A 24,617-nucleotide genomic window follows, 5' to 3' on the forward strand; every position below is an offset into this window, starting at 1 on the left:
GTGCTTCTGTTTCCTTAATGTTTAAATCGATTCTGGAAAATTTTAAGAGAAACTTTTTTTCCCCTAAGTGTTAAAAATGAAAAGTAAAACTTGAATTTAGAATTTGAAGCTTCTTTTTATTTTGTTTGTTTGCAGTGAAATCAGTTTTCTGCTGTAACAACAAGTCTTCTAAGCCTCTTTCAATCTGAAAAAGAGGAAGTCGACCTCGGTGAAATTACTGTAAACACAACGGCCTCCATTTGAACTAACTCACTGAGCTTTCTTTCTTTTTTTTTAACAATTAATTTGCACCTGCCTGAAACAGCTTTCGATACAGTATATGAAAATTAGGCAAATGTGTACAACTACAGGGTTCAAGAGAAATGACTCTCTGAGCTATCAACCAAAGTACATAAACTATTTTCTTTGTTGTAACATTAACATTAAAATCACTTCTTTTGTTCAATAATGGTTTTGTTTTTCCAAATCAACCTGAAAGAATTTGTTTGAGAGTGAATCCATTTACAGATTATATCTGAATATATTTATCTGTCACCTGCAGGCAGATTAAAATGGAAATATTCTTTAATTACAGGCATTTTAAACAGAGAATTAAAAAGTTGAAGTGTTTTGTTTAGCACAATCATTACAGCAAACAAATGAGAAGAGTAACACACCACAGTGATTCAACAATGATGACACACAACACAAATTCATTTAAAACTTTTACAGTAAAAAGGTCAGGGATTTATTTTTCTGGGCTGGAGGTGGCGGGTCAGATGAAGATGTACGAGGCATAAAGTTTTTTCTTTTACATTCTTCCTCGATGTGACCTTTTCAGACTTTTTGAATTCAGTCACTTTGATCTGTTCAGGTTCGTTTTTGATCACAACACAGTTTGAATCGTGGATTCTCCATCAGACCAGGATCTGGTCTGATATGAGTCGATCTGGTCTAATCTGGTCTAGTTTGTTCTGGTCTGGTCTGGTCTGGTCTGGTCTGGTCTGATCTGATCTGATCTGGTCTGATCTGATCTGGTCTGGTCTGGTCTGGTCTGGTCTGATCTGATCTGATCTGGTCTGATATGAGTTGATCTGGTCTAATCTGGTCTGATCTGATCTGATCTGATCTGATCTGATCTGGTCTGATCTGATCTAATCTGATCTGGGCTGGTCTCATTCGGTCTGATCTGGTCTGGTCTGGTCTGGTCTGATCTCATCTGATCTGATCTGGTCTGGTCTGGTCTGGTCTGGTCTGGTCTGATCTGATCTGGTCTGGTCTGGTCTGGTCTGGTCTGGTCTGATCTGATCTGATCTGATCTGATCTGATCTGATCTGATCTGATCTGATCTGATCTGATCTGATCTGATCTGGTCTGGTCTGGTCTGATCTGATCTGATCTGATCTGATCTGGTCTGGTCTGGTCTGGTCTGGTCTGGTCTGATCTGGTCTGATCTGGTCTGATCTGGTCTGATCTGGTCTGGTCTGGTCTGGTCTAATCTGGTCTGGTCTGGTCTGATCTGATCTGGTCTGGTCTGGTCTGGTCTGATCTGGTCTGATCTGGTCTGATCTGGTCTAATCTGGTCTGGTCTGATCTGATCTGATCTGATCTGGTCTGGTCTGGTCTGGTCTAATCTGGTCTGATCTGGTCTGATCTGGTCTGGTCTGGTCTGATCTGGTCTGGTCTGGTCTGGTCTGATCTGGTCTGATCTGATCTGGTCTGGTCTGGTCTGGTCTGATCTGGTCTGATCTGGTCTAATCTGGTCTGATCTGGTCTGATCTGGTCTGGTCTGGTCTGATCTGGTCTGGTCTGGTCTGGTCTGATCTGGTCTGATCTGATCTGGTCTGGTCTGGTCTGGTCTGATCTGGTCTGATCTGGTCTAATCTGGTCTGGTCTGATCTGATCTGGAAAAGACTGAGTCATCGGCATAAAATCCAAATTCTTTGCAGCAGCTCTTGAATCTGAGCCATTTATCTGTTTATAATATTGTTGCTTTGTCATATTTCTCCAGAAGTTGACTTGTCCCTCTGTCTTTCCCACAGTGAGATCTCTTGCTATTAAAGAGTCTTGTCTGTTATCAAGATCCTCTGATTACGTTATTCATACATTCCAACAAGGACTAATTCTTCATTCACAAGCTTAAACAGGTCAGTGTTGGTAAACCCTCCTGTTTAAAACGCCACAATCAGATATGTCAGCCTGGCAGATCTACCGACTGACTTTAAAAACAATGCAGATTACGAACAAAATGCTTCTCCAACAAGCCCCAACTCATATCAGAAGATTTGAGCTGATCTGACCTGAGCTGTGGCTCTGCAGCGACACGTCCACTGATTCATTATTAAAGCTTTTCACCGTGAGTCTCTGTGTTGATTTTAGTGTTTTACATGAGGCGGACCGACTCAGGAAGGAAACCTACACTTGAACACTTCCTGTTGACGTTTCTCCAGGTTCTTGGTTAGAGGTTGAAATATATATAAATGCTGTTTTTTTTTTTTTTTTTATCTTACATTAAATATTTAGTTGTCCAAGAAGGTCATGAGTTCGATTCCCGGTTCTGTGTGCCTGTGTGGAACGCTGAGATGACTGTTTTGCCTGCAGGTCTGAGTGTGACTGCTGATGGTTGTTTGCCTGCGAACGACCCGTCCAGTGTTAGCCCCGCCCTAGAAGTTTAATGGTGGTGATGCTGAAGTCATGTGGCTGTGGCGTGGTTGATTTATAGTGTGGGCTCAGTATGAGGATTTTGGCAGCTCAACTGGTTTTAAAAATAAGTCAGATTGTGTTGAAGTCTATGGGAAAATGTCCCTTCTTCTCCCTGATTTATGAGTTTATGTAACAATGACTCATGAATGCTTCTTGGTGTTTTGCTGGTTTAACCTCAAATTGACGCAGCACCATCTTATCTACTCCAAATAATCATCTTTCTGTCGAAGCCCAAAACCTCCATTACCCACAGCCAACAGCCAACCAAATTCATTATTCATCAATATCAATTTCAATGTTGTTTAAATTAGTTTGTTTTGTTTGCATTTGGATTGTCTTAATCTGTTAATCATTCATCAGCTTCTCTTTTTAAATGTTTTATCTTGAATGGCAGCAGCAGTGAAACTCAATGCATCAGGGAGATATGTGGTTGAAGAAACTGTGCCTTCCCAGGGGACCGTTAGCCGGCGACAGGCGGCTATAAAGTCTGTTCGTCAACCCGCCACTTTGATTTGGTTGGTTTAACGACACATTATTAGCATTATAAGCAGTATGCACTGGGAGAAATGTAAGTACAACACAACATTGATCTTCTATCACATTATATAGACAAACTCTAACATACGTTTGAGGAAGATTGTCGTAGAGATTATTTTATTTATTTATTTTTTTGATGTGCAGTCGAAGGTTCGAGTGATTACATCAGTTTGATCAGCGCTTCTTAAAAACAGGCTCACCTTTTGTTTACATTGCACGTCGTCTGGTACGGCAGCCTTGCAGTATAGTCAACCTTTGAGAGGCTTTAATTTGATTTGATGTGATTTACTGATAAATCATTAGAGACAAAGACGTATATTTAATCTGAACTTTGATTTATCTGCTGTTGCGTTTTTGGCTTTTTAATCAGTAATAACTGATGTGGTTTGTAGTAACGCCGTGATTCTTCTGTCATTGCAGCAGATGAAATGTTTAGTCCAGGCGTTTGGGTGATTTCGGGAATATGAACGTGTTGTGAACTGTGTCTGGATCAGTACCGAAGCTGCTGTGTCAGGCTCTTCTGGAAAGAGGAAGGTGGTCTTGTGGAAGTTGGCTGCGTGTTGCCATTGGTCCGTACTCTTCATATGCAAAATGGTGGCCGTCCACCGCCACAGGAAAAACCTACACAGCTGTGCAGCTTCCTCTTTCGTGCATGTGTGCTGGCGATTGTTTGTCTATCTGTGTGTGCTCATGTGTTTCGAACTGAGGGAGGTGAAAGACGAAAACAGTCTCTGGGTTTCAATTCAAAGATACCCACCAAGGCTTTTCTCCTAACTGTGCATTTACAGCATTTAGTCCTCGGCCTGCTCTCATTAATCATTTGTCATACGGAGCACCGCTCCCTGTTTGCAGCACACTCCTCACTAATTCTTTGCCAGGAACTTGGTGGGACCTTTTGTTGCAGATGTTGATCAACGGTTTCACTTCCTGACCTTGTGCACACTTAAGCTGCCCTTGTGTCTCAGGTGAAAACTTTGTTTCACGTTGTTCACATCAAAATAAACCAAGATTTGCAAATATCTTACTCAGCAAGATTCAAATATTAGTGGGGTAGTATTTCAACAACTAAGATGAAAAATATCTGTCCTCTGAAAACGGCTCAAACGGAGTTTGATGGAATATTATAAAATATTAATCCAACCTGGTCATTCTACAAAAACAGAGGCTGCTAACTGCCAGACCTTGGTCTGGATCTGGACTGTGCAACATTCTGAGAGCTGGACCTAAAACCTTCAAATCTGCTTCCAGCTGTGCAGCTTTTCTAGTCATTTCGGTACCAATCATGTGATGCTGCTCATTTAATTTGATTTGGTGATTTATAGGTTGAATAAAATAAGTCTGATGTCCACATAACATTTTAAAATATATAAATGTTGTCATGTTAGCTTCATTAGTGTCATTAGCTGCTTACATTGAACAAACCTGCCAGACATTTCAGTCAAAGCTGAGGGCAGAAAAACCTGCAGTGTGGACCGAAGGTCTGCGGAGGATCAGGACCAAACTGGAAGGAAATTCTTTGCTAGAGGATTCAGATGAACGCTGCTGTTCTTCCAGCTTCAGACAAGAGACAAATGCAGCAATTTTTATTTATTTATCACCAGTTCAGCACAGAACTTAACTCAAGGCCCTTTCCAAACGGAGTCTTGTTCATATAAAATAATTTACAGAACCAACCATTCCCAAAAAAGCAATCAGGAAAAACCTTCCTTTTGTCGATGGGATAAAATTGTTCTGTCCAATTGTAGAATTCTAATAATATGACCAAGTGTTCTGGACATCTCTTCGGGAAATGTCTGTAAACACAAAATATTAAACATGACACTATCCAAAATATTACCAGTGGAGGAAGAATAAATGAAAAGTGCGTTAATTCAGATCCAAGCTGTTTCCCTCCTGCTGCAGCTGCTCTGAGAGACGACACCAGTATTTCAGAAATAATGCTGAATTAAAACTTTCCCTGAAACCAGGAGACCTGTTATCTGCTAATCCATCTAAAACAGCCTTAACACAAAAAATACAAACACACAAGTAGACACAGCCGACTGTGTTTTTTGTGCAAGTTCTGCGTTTTTAAGATTATTGTTTCTGCTTCCAGTGAAGATGAAACTCTTGTCAGTGGAGAACAATTTCATATCCATCAAGATTAAAATCTCCACATGTCTGTCGTGAGCACAATGAATGACAGTTTGTGAAAGCATGAGAAGGTTTCACCAGCTGCAGCCGTTACGGCACTTTTTCTGGCCATAAGACGACCATATTTCCTGTACCTACATGCCAGTTTTATTTTGTACTGGCTTAGCTGTAACCAGTCCAGGCTTACTGACAGCTTACCGTCATGCTGCTACCACTCCCACAATCCTCAGCAGCCAGGAGCTCTCATTTCGAGTCAAACTGATCCAACTTGATAATTATATCATTATAAATTAACAATAATAAATAAAGTGTATGGAATTGACACAGGATGTTACAGATGACGCACTGAAATGATTGAGTCATGTCCTGTCCTGCTGGCAGAGATATATATAAAAAAAGGCTTGCTTAAGTCTGACTGTGGCAGGTTTCTTCTCTCCAGGCAGGTCGGATCTAAAAATATTAATATTAATATTTGATAAAAATGTCCGCATCGTTCCAGCTCAGCGTTATCAGTTTAACCTGCAGCCAGTGTGATGACGTGTGAAAAATATCTAAAAGCTTATTGTAAGTCCAGAAATAATAAAATACAAGATGATTGTTACATTTGGTGGAGACATTCAGAGGATGACACGTTCCGTCTCCACAGAAGAGGAGGAAAATACTACTGATCCTTTAATAAGTTTTAATCTTGTGTCATCATCAGGTCAAAAGTTTAATGTTCCCAAAATTTCACTTTACGACCAAGTTACATGCATAACAGGGGATTTAGCCATAAACCCTGAAAATTAGTAAAGATTATCATTCAACAAATTTCACTAAGTGATCCTGGTAAATATGAAGGACTGAGAGGAAGCAAATTCATTAGGTCCAATTTTATAATCATTAGAATAATGATTATAATATAGGCAGAATGAATATACGCTGTGCTGTTATTTTACAGAAATACACTGGTGATTTTATGATTGTTGATATTTGTTATTGAACTTTATCAACTGAAATCTGTTGAGTGACTTAAGACTTCAAATAAAAACTTTCCAAACAATGTCAGAGTTACAGCCCAACACAGACTTTAAGAAATGAATTGAGATGATCTTAGCTATCTTTAAATCTTTAAATCTTTAAATCTTTAAATCATATTTTTATCTTTGCATAAGAGTTTAAAGGTCTGTCAGGAAATAAGTGGAGCTTTTTATCATCCTGTAAAACTACGCTGCCGAATGTGTGTGAAAGTAAAAGTGGAGGTAAAGAAGGACATGGTACAGTTCGTCTGTCTTTCCTTTCAATATTTCTCAGATTCCTTTTTTTTTTTTTTTTTTTTTTTAAATCTGGAGCTCTAATCCTCATCATTTTATTTTACTTCCTCTAAAAACTGAAACAGATCAAATTTCTGTTTTGGGTCTGCCACAGTATGTTCAGGTGGTGATGGGGGGGGGGGGCTTATTCTGACTGAGTGCCACCTCAGGCCACACTTAGAGATTCACTGCAGCTTTGCATGTACAGTGTTGTTACTTTGAGTTTATTTAAACAAGGCCTTTGCTGTCAGATCAAATTTCTCCTCATGCTCATACTTGCATGAAATTGCTGGTTGTAAACATTTGGATGATGTGAGAGAACATTTAGCCTGCAGTGTGAGTTCAGCTGAATTACTTTGGCCTCCAGTTCCAAATTAGGAATCCCATTTTTGACTCCTCATATAAGAGAAGTCTCGAGGACAGCCTTCTTTCACCAAGATCACAAAGATGCAGGAAAACAAGTCCATGCATTTGTTAGCTCCAGACTGACTCGGATCATTCATAACTATCAGGATGTTCAGGATGTCAACAGGAACCAGAAAAAGGGATCAAATTTCTCCTGTTTCAGCTGCTCTTCGTCAGCTCCTTCTCCTAACGTACGGCGCTCTGAATGACCATCAGATCTCAGAGAGCAGCCCCCCCCCACCGCTGCTGCCTTTTAGTTACCTTTAGTTGTCCGTCTCTCCCTCTCCCAGCCAGCAGAGGCAGATAGCTGAACCCGGTTCTTCAGCCAAGTGTTGGGTCTCTGTCACGACTCCATAAAGAGTTTGGTCTGGACCCGCTCTGTGTGTAAACAGTCATGGTGCAACTTTGTTAAGATTTGGTGCCTTTTAAATAAATATGATTTGATTTTAAGTATTCAACTAAATCAAAGCGTGTCTATTTCAAAGCAGAAATTCTCTCTGATGGAGCTGAAACCTGGAAAACATAAACAGTTCTTAGCCTGAATATTATTATAATATTCAATATTCACGTTATATCGGACCTTTAATCTCTCACACAAACGGCGTCTAATTTAATAATGCTAATACTGAATAAACTCTCACTCTAAAATCTATTTATTGTCATACTTATCGATCTTCCACTCACTGTAAAAGGTTGATGAGCTTTGTGCTCCCACATTTCGCAGCTTTATTCCTGTCTTGTCCTTGTGGCCTCCGCAGCACCGCCATCAGGACTGAGCCGGTCCAGACCGTACCAGGGAGTCCGAGTCCGGGACCCGGTCAAGGAGCTGCTGAGGCGGAAGAGGAGTCTGGACCCGCACGGCAACAAAACATCCGCCCCGACTGCGGTGAGGACGCTTTTTTTAAGTCACTCAAAATGCGCTGATTGGTTTCTTTATTTTTACATTCATCCGGCTCTTTTTTGGGATTTGGATTGTTGACTCGGTAACCGCCATTTTGTTTGAATTTCCCGCCGTATTCACACTGAGGAAACTTTGAAACGTCACCGCCGCCATTTTGTCACGGCGATGACCATATTAGGTCATCGGGTGCGCGCCTCACGCGCTCGTGCCTCAGATGACGGTAACTATGGCGACCGGCGCGCCCGCAGCTGCTCCGCTAGCGTTAGCCTTTGTGATTCCGTTTGGTTAGAAAAACAAAAAAGGCTCCAAAGTCTTTGGAACCAGAATGAAGGACGCTGGATCAGCTTCAGGTCAGCAAACATGTTTAGCTTAGCATCGGCTACGTTACGTTAGCTTAGCAAAGCTACCAGCTTTGTAACTGAATATTTGAAAAGGTGAGTGTCGGTTTGTTTGTCACACCTGTTTGCGTTGAGTGACGTTGACATGACGTAAAGAAATGGACAGGTAACGTTCAACAGAAAAATACAGTCATACTGTCGGCTTACAGGTTTATTGTTGACCGTTAACACTCATTACAACCAGAAGAGACGTGAGACTTTCATTTTTAGAGACGTCAGACTTGACATGGATTTATATTTATATAAGTATATATATATCTGTAAAGAATCTGCCCGTTAGGGAGGAATCGGAATCGTTGAAATCACAACGAATCGTGACTCATGAACTGTTTCCCATCAGCTCTGGAAAAACACATTGGCTTCCTGCCTTTCCAACGAAAATCATCTGAAAAGAGCTGCACAAAGAACACTCACTCTTCACTTCATTAAACAAATAAACAGCTCAGAATTGTTGCTGGAGCCACCAAAACGATGGAGGAGATTCTGGAAAACACGGAAGGAAGTGAGGACAGTTTATGAAACTGAAAAGTCAGAGTAAAGACAGTCATTATTTTTAAATACATTAGGCTGAACAAAATCTAACAGCTGCTTTAAGTTTTAATTGAACTGAAGTTGTGGAATAGTTTCCATGACAAACACTGTTTCCTTCTCCGGTGTTCCACAGAATAATGTGAAAAAACCTTTTACTTCCATCAGTCTTCATGCATTCTGCAGCACATTTGCACTCAGCTTGTTCAACATTGTTCTGTTGAGCCAAATGAGCAGAGCTAAAGTAATAAATTGTCCTCTTGGTGGGGGGGGTCATGTAGACATGAGCAGTCGTGGCTGAGGGCCTGTCCCAGAGCCAGAGGAGGGGGCTGCACTTATATAATCCAGGTGTTTTTCCATGACAGTTACAGCCATTCCCTACATGGCTCCAGGGCTGGGCTCACAGCCCTATGCAAAATACGCTGCAGCGCTGCCAAAGAGCCCTCCTTCCTGCTATTTATTACATCCTCCACACCAGTAGGGGATACACACAGCACATTCACACACACGCACATGCACACAAACATCCCCAATACGCACTCTGAGATAAGAGGGAAAAGAGCTTAATGCCTCTGATGATACTAAACTCATAAAATAGAAAATTGTTTACTTGAATTCACGACATTGAACATCATCCAAAAATGAGCTGAGCTGGAAGTTTATATCTTTAATTCCTTAAACGGTTTCACTGTATTGACATCCATCACTGAGTAGCTTAACCTTCGACAGAAAATTGAAACCGCTGACGTGTACTTTGCACAATAAAAAAATGTGTGGCTTTGTGTTCTGTTTCCTTCATGTTGCAATTGAGCAAAATAAATTCCAGGAATTTACCGTGACCAGCCAAGAAATTTAATATCTGCACACGTGACCTTCGGTAAAATAGCAGCTTGTTGTGTTTTCAGTGTTGATTTTTGTACAGATTAAACCATGTGTGATAAAAAACCATTGTCCTGCACAGACGCCTGCAGGCTGCGTCTTTTTACAAAAATGCAGAGCCAAAGGGAGCGGTTTCCCTGTTTTCAGCGTGCCTGCTAAGCTAACCGGCTGCTGCACAGACCAGAACCCCCCCCCTCACCTTCCTGGTCTGTTTGAAAAAATTTATTTTTCCACAGATGAGAAATGGAAAAGTTCAACCAATCGGGATTTAAAAAATCCAAAATTTGACTTTGTTGGTCATAAACTAAAAACGAATATTCACATTTTACCGACATTGTATATTTACATGACCTCTGACCCTGATGAAAATATTATCAGTTAATAAATGATTCAGGCTCAAAATGATCTTACTTCCTGCTCTGCTCAGTCACATCTGTGTTTACACCTTCACAGCTCAGCAGCTTCTGGTTAGAAGTTAACCGGAGTTAATCTGGAACTTCAGATCCGATCAAACTTTGAAGCCATTCGAGCTTTCTGACGAAACATCAGTTTTGCAGAAGTTTGACGGAGAAAGATAACGTTGATGGTTTATGACTTCATGTTCAACAGCAGCCACCAAAAAAACACCTGTGAAATAACGACACAGTTGGACTGAAGGCAGAGAATCAGACCCGTTTATTCAGTCCAGTCCAGTCCAGGTCCTGTTTTGTTCTGAGCTTTCGACATCGTCCCATGGTTTTCCTCAGCAGTTTGAGTTTGTGTGTGTTTTGTAATGTTGCACAGAATGAGCTGCAGGTAGAAACAGTGAATAGTTATGTTTCCATGGCACGCCCTGATGGATGCTTCACACACACACGGCCTCTTTAATGGTCTTGACTCAGCTGCCTGTCACACCTGGACTCGCTCGGTATGACTGTAAATACTGAATATTGACATGTCAACACAGTCCAGTTCAGCAGCAGCAACATGTCATGTTATTTCTTGCTTAATTTTCTTTTTAGATTGATATAATTTTTTTTTTTTTTTCAGGATGCGGTTGCACACAACAGCCAGTCAGCGTACACACAAGGTAACCGATGAGTGAAAACAGATACTCGTGGGTAAATCATGTCTCTGCACGTCTCTAAAGACTTTTTCTTTGGCACTCAGCCATCTTTGGGCCTGATGCCGCCGCTGCTGGCTCCACAGCCGACGCTTCAGTTGCGTCTGGAGATGGAGGGCTGCAGTGCACGGGATGGAAAGGTCCGCCCCCGGCCTCTGGCACCGGCCTGCAGCCGTGGTCGTCGCCCGAGTACGGCCAGCAGGACTCCCTGGCTCAGACGCTGGCCTACCCGGCCACCCCCCTGACTGCAGACCTGTACATGCAGACTCTGTGCCCGAGCTACACCATGTTGACCTACACGCACACACCGCTGCTCACCAACTTTGGGGTCAGTGAACTCACACCAGTTGTGTTCTGGACTCATCAGACTCGTTTCCCTAATGAACCTGTTTCCCTCCACTGTTCTCTGTAGACCATCCCGGTGGCCCCGGCACCAGCTGCCCTCCCTCAGATGGAGCTCCCGGACTCGGGGCTGACCTACCTCCCTTGGACCCCGCCCCTCACCACCATTTCCAACTCGGGGGTCCAGTTTGCCCCTGGCTCTGCAGCCCTGTCCAGCCCGCCCCTGGTGCACATGCCCGTGTCCATGTCTTTGACCACCATGATCCCCCAGCTGGAGAGCCAGACCCAGATCCTGGACCTCCCGCAGTCTTCAGAGCACCAGCTGGACCACGAAGCTCAGGGCCAGTCTCTGGACGAAGACCCGGGGATTGATCCGGACTCTCCGAACCTGCTGGACAAACTGCTGGAGGATCAGAAGGGAGACGGTGAAGAGGAAGACAAGGACTCATACAGCAGCTCCATCTTCATAACAAACGTCTGAGAGCTCACTCTCATTTTATCAGGCGCCAAATTTTTTACAGACTTTTTTTTCTCCATGTGTCATTTTTAGTTTTAATCTTAGTTTCAGTCTGTTTCAGAGGCATGCTGGGTAATTTCTCTTCACAGAGTAATGAGGAGTCATCGAACGGGCCCAAGTCACACGTTATATGATTCATTGCACCTTAAGATTCTGTTATAGTTTTAATATCATAACAGTGTATATTCTTCAAATGAGCATCTAAACTGGTTAAACTGAACTTGACAGGAAAATTAAACACACATTTCAGTTGTAAAGTTTTTACAAGAGACATTTTGGGTATTTTATGGTTCACATTAAATACACTTCATTCAAATACATTTATCAACATTTTTGTAAAACCTGGCTGTGATCTTCTTTTCAGTTAATTTTAGAAAACATTTTGGGGAAGGTGATGAAGGAAAGAAGAAAAAGGGTGATTGCTCATAAATATCACATAAACTCCATACTACTACGAAGCAGACTTCGATAAAAAATCATGCATAAATAAAAACCACAGCGCTGCGTCAGGGCGAAAGAGATCGAATTTAAAAATTACAATATTAGAAAAATGAAATAGAAGGAAACAATGATTCGTCATATCTGCAGAGCTCAACAATTAATTTCTTCATATGATCCATATGAATCATATGGATCATAGGAATCTTTTTTTTTCTTTTACAGCCAGATCGCCTTCGGCTGCTAGCTGCTCTTTTTATTTGCATCATACTCAGACTGTGATGTCACAAATCACTTTTAAGTGTTTTTTGAATGTTTTCAGTGAACGGCAGGACATGATACTGATCGTATTTCTGTCCAGCTGCTGTGCTGATCAATAAGAGAGGCAGACAGATGTTTTCTAAAGGTCAGTTCATATAATTCTGCCCTCAGGTGTTTGTCCCAGTTATTAAATCTTGACGCTGACACTAACTGGGGGGCAAGTTGACAGATGAATGAAGATTAGCTTCAGTTGCCGTCACACATATTTTCACTGCTGACTGAAAAACTGAGCCTTCGGATGAAGCATGTGCTGTTTGAATCCTGCAGGAGAAGCTCAGCAATTAATGATCTCAGCATTCAGACCAAGAGAAGTTGAACTTTAAACAGACTGAGTGTAAATCCAAAGTGGAGCTGCAGCAGAAAATAATAATATTTCTTAATAATAATAATTTCTGTACAGACTACCACAGGAAACTGAAACAGTTAATAGGGCAGAGACGGACTTTGTGGGCATTTCAGAGAAAGACAAATAACTACTATATCAATAATGGATTTTTCTGACGTGGAGCAGTCAGGCTTTAACCTGACGAAAAGCTGCTGCTTTACAGGCTGTTGTTGGCGCAGACATGGTTTGATGTACTTTAACCTTTCTCAACTTCTTATCAGGATTTGAAGTTTGTAACCCGCTCAGACCCGAGCCAAAGGCTCCTGGACTTCCTCTTGGCAGGCTGTTTTCGAGTCCGCAGGGTTTTCCCCCTGCAGTGGGAAACTGACAACTTGAGAAGAGAGAAGGGCTTCAGCTCATCTCTCGAATTCCGCACCTGGGAACACCTGAGATTGTATCACTGGGTGGCGGGGGGATGTGACTCCAGCACCATATCACAGGAGTGCTTTTGGGTTCAGCTTTTCTTGACAACAAACCATGACACTAGGAACACAAATCCTGAGATTATAGGTGAGACTCTGACAAGCATCAACAGGAAAAGTGAAAACAGAAAGGAGTGAGAATAAATCAGGATGACAGATGTGCTCGTTTTGGAGGTCGAGGTGGGAAATTGTATAATTATCATCGTCATTCACGGGAGGTCTGAACGGAGAAGAGAAGAAATCCACACTGATCGGCCACATTATTATGTGATGTGGTTGAGGTTGACAACCTGGTTACCATGGATACCTGTGGGGCCAACCAGGCAGCAGGTGAACATTTAGACCTTGAATTGATGTCAAAGCAGAAAACAAATGGTGAAATGTGAAGATGAGAGAGAAGAACCAAAGTGTGATGTGAGTCAGAGCTCCTCCAACACTGCAGCTCTGTGGGGGACAGGACCACCGGGACACAGGGTCAGGGGTCACGTCTTGGTGGTGGACGGTGGGGAGTGACAGCTGGTCCAAATGAACCCAACATGTAAACTCCCCTCAGTGAAGCTCCCGTTAACCTTCTCAGAAGCATCTCTCATCATCCGTCTCTTCTCTCTGTGCTTTTGGCAAATGGTTTATAAGATGAGTCAGCAGCTCGCGGGTGTCGTTCTTTGAGTCCTTCAAAGACAGAGCAATCTTTCCTTGAGCTTCAGCAGCACCATAAATCACCTTAAAGGTGAACGTCATGTGTGTTACTTTGCTCCTCGGGCCGTTTATGTCTGTCAGACTGGAGCCACGTGTGCAGAATCACACAGAGCTTTTAAAGCTCTTTGTTTTGGGTTAAGAGGCATCACGGAGACATGCCTGAGCAGCACCACCCATCACGTGGAGGCCTCCGTTTCATCAGCATCCCAGAGATTTCTCACCCCGAGGACACTCAGAGATCGTTCTGTTCACTCCACCCTCCTGTGACTGCTGCACAAAACCAATCAGCTAAAACATCAATAAGAGTCACGAACAGGAGGTCAGGGGTCACGGAGGCCTCGTAGTCTCACGCATTCGGACCTGAGAGCTGCACAACGTTACAATGCAGCTCGAATTAATGGGAGTGACTCAGGATTAAAACTGTGACTCACTTTGTCAACACTTCCACACCTCAGACACAAAGAGTCTATTTCTCTTCTCAAGTGGCTCAAGTGATTTGTTCTTCACAGGATGTGACCCGTCACTGATGGAAGACTTCAGCATTTAATGTAATTTTTGTCATTTCAGGAGCGGCGGTGCTTCATTTAAATGTTTTTGTCGCAAAAACAGTGAAGACAAACTAAACACCTTTCTGAACTACACGTAATTAATAACATAAAGAGAAATATTCTCTCTGCCTCGTTGTTGATCACTGTTTGTAGGTAAACAGACACACACTGACTGATCTCTGATACCAGGAATCTGTAACTGCTGTCTGACGGTAAAAAGAGACACAAACATTATCCTAAAAGAAAACAAAAGCAGCAAAAAGCCAACTTTATCTAATTTGTTTCAGGATTTTGAAATATTCAGCTTTGGAAAAGGGTCTTCCTAAAAGCCCAGCAGGCGTTTGTGTTCTGCACATCTTGTTCAGACGATGTGCAACAATTCACTTCTTGCACGTCAGCGTTATCTCGGTTTCTGATCTGTGAACTGAAACTCTCTGCAGGAGGAAAGATCAGTGCCGGCACCAGTGCAGTCATGCTAAGGCCCGTTCTCTCTCCTGAAACTCTTCCTCTAAGGGTTTTTTTTTTTCCTTTTTTCCTTTAACAGTCCAGGACATCTCAGATTAAGATCTGCAGGTTTTTTCACCTGTTCTCACATGGAGGTATCTCCACAGTTATCTAACGGAGGCAGAGCCTTAATGTAGGAAGGACGAGGTTAAAACAATACGAGGATCTCTGTTTTTATGCATGATGGCAGCTCCCACTGTTTTGAAGTCTGTTTTGTCTTGTCATTTCCTGCTTTATTTTGAAGCCCCTGTCTCACCCCTGTCTTCCTGTCTGTTCTTCCCTTCCCTTCCAGCTCGTCTTGTTCCTTACAGGTTTAGTCTTCTGTGCCTGTTACCTGTTTCTGCAGTTGGTCGAGTGTTTCTATGATCCTGCTTCTATCACATGTGGACCAACTCTGGCGCTAAATCTTCCATAAATTGGAGGACACCAGTCAGAATCGGCCCAGACTCAGGCTTGTGTCAGGCCAGAGGTTTGATACTTTGGTCTGGAAAGATGGAAATGTCTGAGGAAACCTCAGGATTCCTCAGAGACTCCCATATCGGCTTTAGATGACTGATGGTGATTTAGACAGCGGTGAATAATCTCACCCTCCACTTAGCTCCCTGTTTGTTGTGTTGATGTGACTCTCCCATCACTGTCACTGTGCGATTGTGTCGATCTGCTATCAGGCCTGGGTGTGTGTCAGTGTTAACTGCAGAAACACGAATGAAATCGGGATCTACTCAGGAGAAAACGGGCCTGTGTGATATAAATACACAGACATAAAGAGTTCACTTATCAGCTGTTGCGACACACCCTGCGATCTTATCTGTACGGGCAGCTCCGCTGCAGCTGTCGGGAGTTCCTGTTACAGGCCGCCGCACTTTAATGTTAGCAAGATCAAACATTTTTTCTGTATCGAGCAACGTATTTATCGGGTTGCTTAAATATTAACACTCCGACAAAAGAGGCTCCAGATCCAAACACAATAAACCGGAATATAAAACTTCAAAGGAGTCAAATTCAGGTCACGGGACAGTGAACAACATCTGATTTCATTAGTTCACACATCTATAAGTGTCAAGTTACTGTGGTGGAAATCCTGATGATTATTAAAGTCCCCGAGAAAGAGAGAGTGGACGACCTGCTGCAAAAAGGTCAGAGGTCAGATCTGAACCTAATGGTTTGTTCTCCACCAGGTGAGCTGAGGCTCGGCCTCAGAGGCGTCGAGGCCTCGGGGTCGTATTCTGTCCTCCTAATTAAGTGCAGTACATCAGACAGACGGAGACGGTCAGACATGTTTTGGAATTTTTAGGAGCCTCTTGAGGACGGAGGGACGTCACTGCTGTGTGAAGAAAGCTTCTACATTTAAAGGTAAAATGATCCATGTTCTCCAACTGCTCCACATCTATAGAGGGCAGCGTTTCTCCTCCTTACCTCCCTCCCCACCTCAGTCCTGCCATCTAACCATCTCTAACAGGAGCGTTGTCACCGTCCAGTATGGATCCAGATCATCTCTGCTAGATGCCGTTCCTTCAACAATTTGGCAACAGTTCGACGAGAACAGGCAAAATCTCTAAATCCAAAAAATGAAAACCGCTCGACATGCTTGTTGGCAATGTTTGGAGGAGGGACATTTTCCCGTAGACTTCAACTCAATCTGACTTCTGTTGAAAACCAGAGAAGTCACTACTTTGGAGCTGATCTGGTTCATCGGCTGAAATATTAAACAGACGAAGCTGCTTTTTCTCACTCGTGTATGTTTTTATTTTATGTTGACCGACCGTCACAGTGTCTGTGTCAACAGCGTTACACAACGCTAACACAACCACGCTGCAGATTAATAACCACGGGGTTTTTATAGATAAAACGTTCCCCTTCAGGACGTCGTTGCTGCTCACACGTCAGATAAAGTGAGTGAGGAGCCTGAAGTGGGAGTTTCCTTCACTGAGCTGCTGCTGCCAAGACCTGCAGGGGGATTTCCACAAGTGCTGGTTCAGCAGCACCAGGAGTACACACTTTACACACACACACAAGTGTTTGTGTGTCTCCAGTTCTCAGTGGACTGGACTTTGAAGCTGATTCCGACTCTTTTAGGCCTGAAGTCCATCAGCGGCTGATTGGCGGTGGTGTTTATTCGATTTTGGGTTCTGGTTGGAGCCGAGACCTGGACCGGAGACGTGGACCGCCATCACCCACCCATGAATTTGCATGGGAATCGAACGCTGCTCTCCTGTGTTCTGTTGACCCAACAACACCAGTAAAAATCAACATGAATGTTGTCATCACCTGCCGGCTCTGAGCACCAACAGCTCAGCACGACGTTGGTGGCCCGAGCGCGTGCAGAGACGAAAACTCATCACACTTTGGTTTCCACGCGAGAGTCAACTTGTCATTTTATCGACAGAATATTTGACATACTTGCGTCGCTGCTTGACGTCAAGTTGTGACACCGAACGGCCTGCAGCCAAGTTTCAGTGTGAAACGTGATGACAATTAAGGAGAGAAGCCAGAGAGGGAACTTCTGATCAGTCCAAAGTTCAGATCGCATTCAGACACACAAACATCTGGAACATCTGTACAAAACGTCTTCTCAGTGAAAGCGTTGGGAACATTTACTTTATAATCAGGTTAGGAAAACTACTCGATTGATTTCAGACAGATAAGAAAAAAAAAGAGAAAATCTTCTGCATTCTTATGAACAGAATTAATTTAGCAGAAAGTCAGAGTGTGATTTTAAACAATAAATAAAAATATATGACGAAAAAATCTGATATTGCACCAGGAAGCGAACAAACACACAAACAGTGAGATTAACAATAAATTTCCTCCGTTTAGATTAAAACTAAGAGATATTAGGTTACAATATTAATCCCCTCCATTTCCCAGAATGCACTGCAGCTGTGGTCAGGCTAAAATAACTCAACAGCCATTATTGGATGTTGTTGCTCACACGAAGATTTCAGTTCTTCTAACTTTCATTTTTAGCTCAGAGGAAAGTGCTGCGGGATAATGATCCTGAACTGTTGGTTATCGTGTCAGAGGCTGGATTAAGGCGGGATTACCCACCATGCAAAGCAGGTATCTATTCTGGGGCCCCGACCCCGAGGCCTCAGGCGGCTGGAGGTCAGATTGAGAGGTTTTTCTAAAAAACTGCAAATGTCTCTGATTGCGTTTGTATTGTCTGAATATTCATCTTTACAGCACTGACGTCAAAGTGTAATATGGAGTAAAACTGTAATCATACAACGTGAATTAAACCTTAAACAGACAAACATTAAATCAACAGCAGCAGGCAGATGAATGTGTGAAGACATCCAGAAATAAAACAATAAAAAAATAAATGCTTTTAATGCACAACAATCCTCTAATCTGACCACAAACTGTGTGATACACTCTCATTTTAAACAGCTTTATTATTGTTTAATTATCTCTGTTGTCATTCTGTTATGTGCATCATTAAAGTGTTGTGTTATTGTTCTCTGATCGTCTTCTTTGCCTCATTTAGCTGCTGTCTTATTATAGTTATAAATATTTTGGCGGTTTGAAATTAAGCACATTTTCCTGCACATGTGTGGAGACTTTCTTCTGCTGGAGAAAGTCTGTTCGTATCAACCTGGATCTCTCGTCATTAACTGTTATTGAACCTGTTGCAGCACGTCTGATATTAACTTCATGGCTGAATGACAAATATGTGTCAGATTCTCACATTTTTCACATCATATCCTTTTATTTGAGTGCCTATAAAAGGGGAATGCCCTGATTAAAGGTGTTTTTAGTTTTTAGCCCACGATGAGGAACATGAATAAAAATAAACTGAAGCTAAAAAAGTGAGCGGATTCAACACAATGATGATGAATGAAAGAATAACAACACAAATAATCGACAGCTGCTGTCTTTACTTTGGATTTTATCAGCTCTGGTTTTTGGTGTTTAAACAGAGAGAGTGCGAGTCAAAGTGGCAGACTGAACATTTGATCCTGTAAACGTTTCATTTTGATATTTTTATTTTCCTGAACTCATTCATCAGTAACACAAAGAGACACACAAATGGATGAATCTGGGCTACATAATGAATAATAGATAAGACAAAATTTGAATTTTAATCACACTCTTGGCAAGCCGTGCTCCTTTTAGCATTTAAAAAGGCAGTTTATGTTTATTTTACTGTTTTTTTATGTTAAATCCCTTTTAATCTGAATATTTTCTGTTTTATCTCATTTTAACATCTTCCTTTTTGATTACATATCAACCTGTTTTTCTCAGAATCATTTTAAACAACTGCAGTATCAGACAACGTGCTAAAATAAACACAAACACACGTTGACCTTGAGGTGGCTGAAGGAACAGATCCCAGAAGCTGAACTAAGCCGGGCTCATTAAATGTTCCTTCAAACATTTCATGTCAAGAGATCAAGAAGCTTTCAGTCAAATTATCTGCCGTTCAAGTTTAAACAAGTTCAGCAGCTCGTCAGATTATTTCAGAAGCTGCTCCTGTTCTAATCTGTCCTCAGGACGCCCCCCCCCCCCCACCAGCTCCAACATAAACACACACAACCTCACCATTTTATTCTATTTTATTTCATACGGCCACAAGTTATGTGTAAGAAAATAAATCTACATAGTAAAAAAAAGGTAAAAATAAAAACAAACAGTAATCAGTAGAAAAATATCAGCATCTCCATCCATTCAGCATTCACCATGTTCACTCCATCAAAGCACACTGAGACAATCGTATTTTCATGCAGCTCCTTCAGCAGCAGACTGAAGGTCATTAAATCTGCTCCGGACTAATTACATTGACTTTTTCTGTTTTTTTTCTCACTGTCACTTTATATTGTTTTTATATTTTTTCTAGCACTTCTACTCCTTTTATTTGTTTTTTGTTTTTTTTATACCTGTGGTTGCTGCTGTAACGTTGAACTTCCCACTAAGGTGGGATAAATAAAGTCTGTCTTATCTTATGAGGACACAACAGATCTCATCATAGTGTGTTGTAGCACATCTCGGAGCTCTTAAAGTAGCTCTCCTCCTCCGGGCAGCCGTAGGGAAAGTCTGTGGCGCCGTAGTAAGGCGTGTATTCGGGGGCAGGGAGGCTCTCCGGCTGGCCGGGCCAACAGTAACAGTCCTGGAGGGAGCAGTACGGGTGGTGCTCCGGGACGAAGCCGGGGAAGCCGGACTCCATCCGGGTGGGGGAGTTGTAGCAGGAGGAGGAGGAGGAGGAGGAGAAGGAGTCCTGTGGGGAGTAGCTGTTGGGGTCCAGCTTCAGGGACTCTGGAGACGAGCAGGGAGCCTGAAGGAGGACACAACATTTCACTTTATGATCATTATTGTACAGCGTGAATCAGAAAAACTGTCTCCATTAAAGCTCCTCCGTGTCTGCGTGACTTCTGCAGGTTTCTAAAATCAAACCAGAAAAACAAAAAGGACTCTGAATGTAACTGAAGGGCACGTAAATCAGCAGTGATGCTGAAAACAAGCTCTGGCTTGTCTGTCTCCAAACCTCCCAGATCATCATGGCCTGAGAAACTCAACATCCTGAAAATAAAAAATAAAAACTCTTCTGTCTCCAAACCTCCCAGATCATCATGGCCTGAGAAACTCAACATCCTGAAAATAAAAAATAAAAACTGTGTGAGATGGTTTGAAGCCCTCCGGGGCTGCAGACTGAACAGACACCTACCACAGCTCCATAATAATCCGCATCAGAGGACACAGCGTGGCACCAGGACAGCGGGAGGGCAGGAGGGGGGGGCAGGGAGCAGCTGAAGCTGTTGTTGTTGTTGTTGTTGTTGTTGTTGTTGTCGGTGGTGGTGGTGCCACTGTAGCAGTTGCCGGGCAACACGACGTCCACAAACTGCTGCAGGTTGTCGTTAAACGCGTCCCAGTGCGCCGGGAAGCTGCACGCGCCGTCCGGAACTTGGCACGCGGCGCCGGTGAGCATCTGGAGCGCGCCCACCGGAGAGATGGCGGGAGGAGGCTGCACGTGGCGGACCGACGGGATGAAATCTGGGAAACAATCAGAGAAGGCAAATCAAAATCAGCGTCCGGAGCGCGAGCCGCAGGTGAACGAGGCGGCCACGCCCCCTTCACAGCTGAGAGTCCCCTGGACATCCGGGTAGCAGCTCTGCTTTTCAAAATAAAAGTGTGTGTGTGTGCGGGGGTCCATACCACTGTGGAGATTTAAATATAAGTTCTGAGTGATGTCACAGCCAGGAGGCTCGGTTTATAAGGAGGAGCAGGAGTTTCACCGCCTGAACTCTCTCCGATGAACTTTCATTATCTGACTTTTATTTATCTGTTGGGAGTTTGATTGTTTTTCCTCCCTGGTCCTGATCTGGATCTCTGCAGGTTCAGGTTCTGAAGATCAGGACCTTTAACGGATTTATGGGAGTCTGGACTCACTTGGCAACGTGGACGCGCGGAGATCCTGAAGCTCCGAACAGGCCTGAGACATCTGGAGGAAGAGGAGGGAGATCATCTCATCAGAACACCAGAACACCAGAACATCAGAACATCAGAACATCTGACTTTCACTGACACGTTTCCTGATGACCGTGGTGTGTGTGTGTGTGTGTGTGTGTGTGTGTGTGTGTGTGTGTGTGTGTGTGTGTCGTTCAACACTTTGTCTGTCAGTGAACGATTCGCTGTGCTGAGTGTGTTTCTCCTTCTGGCTTCTGACAGTAAAGATAAGTGGGGAGGGGTTCAGGGGTTCAGGGGTAATGGAGTAATGGGGTAAAGGGTTCAGGGGTAATGGAGTAATGGGGTAAAAGGGTTCAGGGGTAATGGAGTAATGGGGTAAAAGGGTTCAGGGGTAATGGAGTAATGGGGTAAAAGGGTTCAGGGGCTCAGGGGTAAAGGGGTAAAAGGGTTCAGGGGTAATGGAGTAATGGGGTAAAAGGGTTCAGGGGCTCAGGGGTAAAGGGGTAAAAGGGTTCAGGGGCAAAGGGGTAAAAGGGTTCAGGGGTAAAGGGGTAAAAGGGTTCAGGGGTAATGGGGTAAAAGGGTTCAGGGGCTCAGGGGTAAAGGGGTAAAAGGGTTCAGGGGTAATGGGGCTCAGGGGGCTCACCGTTTTCTGCTGCCCACTGTTGGCCTCCTGCGCTCTGCGCCTCTGCAGCATCTCTTTGACGGTGATCTTGACGCGGACGCCCTGATAAACCTTCTTACCTGCGTGGAGGCAACATGTCGTCATTTACCTGACAGAGTTCAGCTCCGCAGACAATAACAGACCCCCAAAAACACAAAAACACAACACACACCTGCCCTACTCTCCGCCCCCTCTGCTAAGCCCCTCCCCCTCCTCCCACCTTCTAACATGAAAATATGAACTCATTGATCAGAATTGATTTCTGTTCGCAGTTTCTCCTTCAGAGGATTCTTTCCTCCTCCATAAATTCTTCGATGTGACTTTTTTTTTCCTTTCAGGTGGAAAAACTTTGGTGGCACACAAAAACAGCTTTAATAAAGGAAACATGATTAATTCTCTGTGTGGTGTTTCTGTCTCCGGTTTGATGCGTAAAAACTAGTTTTCAGTCGCGGGGCTGGTTGTGGCTCTCCGGCTGTTTTCGGCAGCTTGTCCGGACCTGAGAGCCCCCCAGCTCTCCGGATCAGGGCTGCCCCCCCCCACTAGTCACTGCCCTCCTCTGCTGTGTGTGTGTGTGTGTGCTCCGTCCGACCAGGAACAAAGGAAGTGGAGCCAAAATGCGCCACAGTAAGTTTGTTTTTATCACCATAAACGCAGATTTGACGGAGTGAATGTTTAGGTGTAAAACTCAGGTCGATGTGGGGGTTACTTTTTTTTGGGGGGGGTAGTTAAAGTCGGAGAAAACGAGCTCGGAGCGACCGCGTGAAAAATTCAAAATCCGAAATGAAGTTGAAGCGATCGGTCACAAAAACACGAAAGATTCGTTTTTTTTTGTTTGTTTTTTAGAAAACGCGTCGAAATTTCGGTTTGTGTGAACAAAATTCGGCTCCACGTGAAGTTTGTGTCCGAGTCTCCGCGGACACACAACAACAAACAAGCTGCTGTTTGCGGGTCTGAGCGCCATGTTCAGCTTCGAGTCTCTGAGTTCAGGACAACTTCGCGCTGTTTGTCATTCAAACTCCAGCTTCCCCCTTTATGAGTTTATTCAAATGTGTGCAGCTTCAGCTCTGATCGGCATCGGAGAGACCCCGAAGCTCTTTTACTTCAGAACCAGCCTCAGATTTATTCCTGGAGCTGAAACTGGATTAAAGGAGGCTGCGCGTAATTTGGAGACGAAGGCGTAAAAAGTGAAGCGCTGCCTGGAAAAAGGCCATTTGATGAGAGACCGAGCTAAACCTCCTCTGATAAATATTCATACAGCATAAAAGCTACTTCATGATTTGTCTTAAATGTGGCAAATAGTGGGCCAAAATCACACAGGCAGACACATCCCACTCACCACGTCCGGTTACGCAAAGAGCGACGCGGAGCAGATACCCCGGCTGAAATGTCAGATCCAGCTGTAATTACTTTACTAAAAATGTCTTTGAAAATCACCACCTGCGTGTCTAAACGTGCGTTCGCTGAAGTGATCATAAATATGAACCCTTTCGTGAATCTGTAAGTGAAGCTGAAAGGAGAGTTTGATATGGAGAGAAAAGGCGACTCTGCTGATCCAGGACGGAGAGCAGCAGGCAGGTGGCTTTAATCCACCAACAAGTTCAACTTCACTCTTTTCATATAAACCTCCCAAAAAACAAAAAAACTGATGAGATCTCCGTTTAAAGCCATAAAGCCTGCTCCAGCCACACGTGGCTCTGCCTCGCTCCCACATTTGTCTAAACTTCCTACTTTTCTTTTCTCTTTTCTGTCTAACAGGAGGAAAAAGGTGCAAAAAACGATTTCCAGATGAAAATCCAACATGAAACTCACCAGACATGATGACAGAGATGAGGAGAGGCTCCTGGAGAAGACCTGAGGGACTCCACAACGTCCTTTTCTGCCTCAGCAAAATGGCCAAGAACGAAATTTGTGCAAAATTCACAAAAAATCTCAACACAAATGTCTCACAGCAGGGTCAGAGCATACAATAATATCGTAATATAGCTGTGAACATATTAGTTTGAGATTTTCTCCCTCCATGCCTACTATTTAAAACCCCTAGAACTCAATGATTTGACAATGATTTGATTGCGCGTTACTTTCAATTTGAATATTCAGAGGCAACAGAGTTTTATCGATTTTTCATTAAAAATCACCACGCATGGACATTATAAAAGCTCCACTTTAATGTAATATGGTAGTATTTTATACTTTGACCAAAAAGAAATCATACTTTTATTAATTTTATCCCCCGTTTGCCATATGAGGGCTTCACACCCCCTCATTAAGCACTTCAGCTCCAAGAGGCTCCAATGAGCCACTTCTATCTGCGCAATTCGGCTCAGATCTGCAGATGCACTTTCCCGGAGGTCCCAGTTCATGTCAGCAATTCTTTGAAATGGATTTTTAAGCTTTTTTTCAGAGAAAATCAGAAAATTGAGGGAGAAGTGGGCGTGGCAAAGGGCAGCAGCCATCTTTGGCTCTGCAGGCCTCCTGCAGGCTCCGGCTGGGAGCTGGGAGCTGCCGCAGGCTGCAGGGGGGC

General features: G+C 43.3%; 2 protein-coding genes across 2 annotated transcripts; one reads left to right on the forward strand and one right to left on the reverse strand.

The window, feature by feature from the left end:
- Positions 1-3,208: 3,208 nt before the first annotated feature.
- On the forward strand, positions 3,209-12,027 carry pou2af1 (POU class 2 homeobox associating factor 1). Its single transcript, XM_029517943.1, has 5 exons — positions 3,209-3,250; positions 7,808-7,935; positions 10,785-10,824; positions 10,905-11,185; positions 11,270-12,027. Exons 1-5 carry the CDS (start codon positions 3,235-3,237, stop codon positions 11,678-11,680), a joined length of 876 nt encoding a protein of 291 aa, XP_029373803.1. The 5' UTR covers positions 3,209-3,234; the 3' UTR covers positions 11,681-12,027.
- A 7,541-nt stretch (positions 12,028-19,568) lies between these two features.
- Positions 19,569-24,081, reverse strand: linc.pou2af1 (lnc RNA pou2af1). The gene is made up of 5 exons (XM_029518343.1): positions 23,906-24,081; positions 22,079-22,176; positions 21,415-21,466; positions 20,693-21,018; positions 19,569-20,302 (listed from the first exon to the last, which is right to left on the reverse strand). Exons 1-5 carry the CDS (start codon positions 23,910-23,912, stop codon positions 19,994-19,996), a joined length of 792 nt encoding a protein of 263 aa, XP_029374203.1. The 5' UTR covers positions 23,913-24,081; the 3' UTR covers positions 19,569-19,993.
- Positions 24,082-24,617: the final 536 nt, after the last annotated feature.

This window comes from Echeneis naucrates, chromosome 13 (assembly GCF_900963305.1).
Source record: "Echeneis naucrates chromosome 13, fEcheNa1.1, whole genome shotgun sequence".
Taxonomy (NCBI): Eukaryota; Metazoa; Chordata; class Actinopteri; order Carangiformes; family Echeneidae; genus Echeneis; species Echeneis naucrates.

Bases quoted from the DNA above. Each gene is read 5' to 3' on its own strand.
- linc.pou2af1 (XM_029518343.1), bottom strand. The intron at 21,019-21,414 runs GTGAGTCCAGAC...ATTGTTTCCCAG, and splicing joins CCGCGCGTCCACGTTGCCAA to ATTTCATCCCGTCGGTCCGC. The intron at 20,303-20,692 runs GTAGGTGTCTGT...GTCCTCCTTCAG, and splicing joins CGGATTATTATGGAGCTGTG to GCTCCCTGCTCGTCTCCAGA.
- pou2af1 (XM_029517943.1), top strand. The intron at 7,936-10,784 runs GTGAGGACGCTT...TTTTTTTTTCAG, and splicing joins AAACATCCGCCCCGACTGCG to GATGCGGTTGCACACAACAG. The intron at 10,825-10,904 runs GTAACCGATGAG...TTTGGCACTCAG, and splicing joins CCAGTCAGCGTACACACAAG to CCATCTTTGGGCCTGATGCC.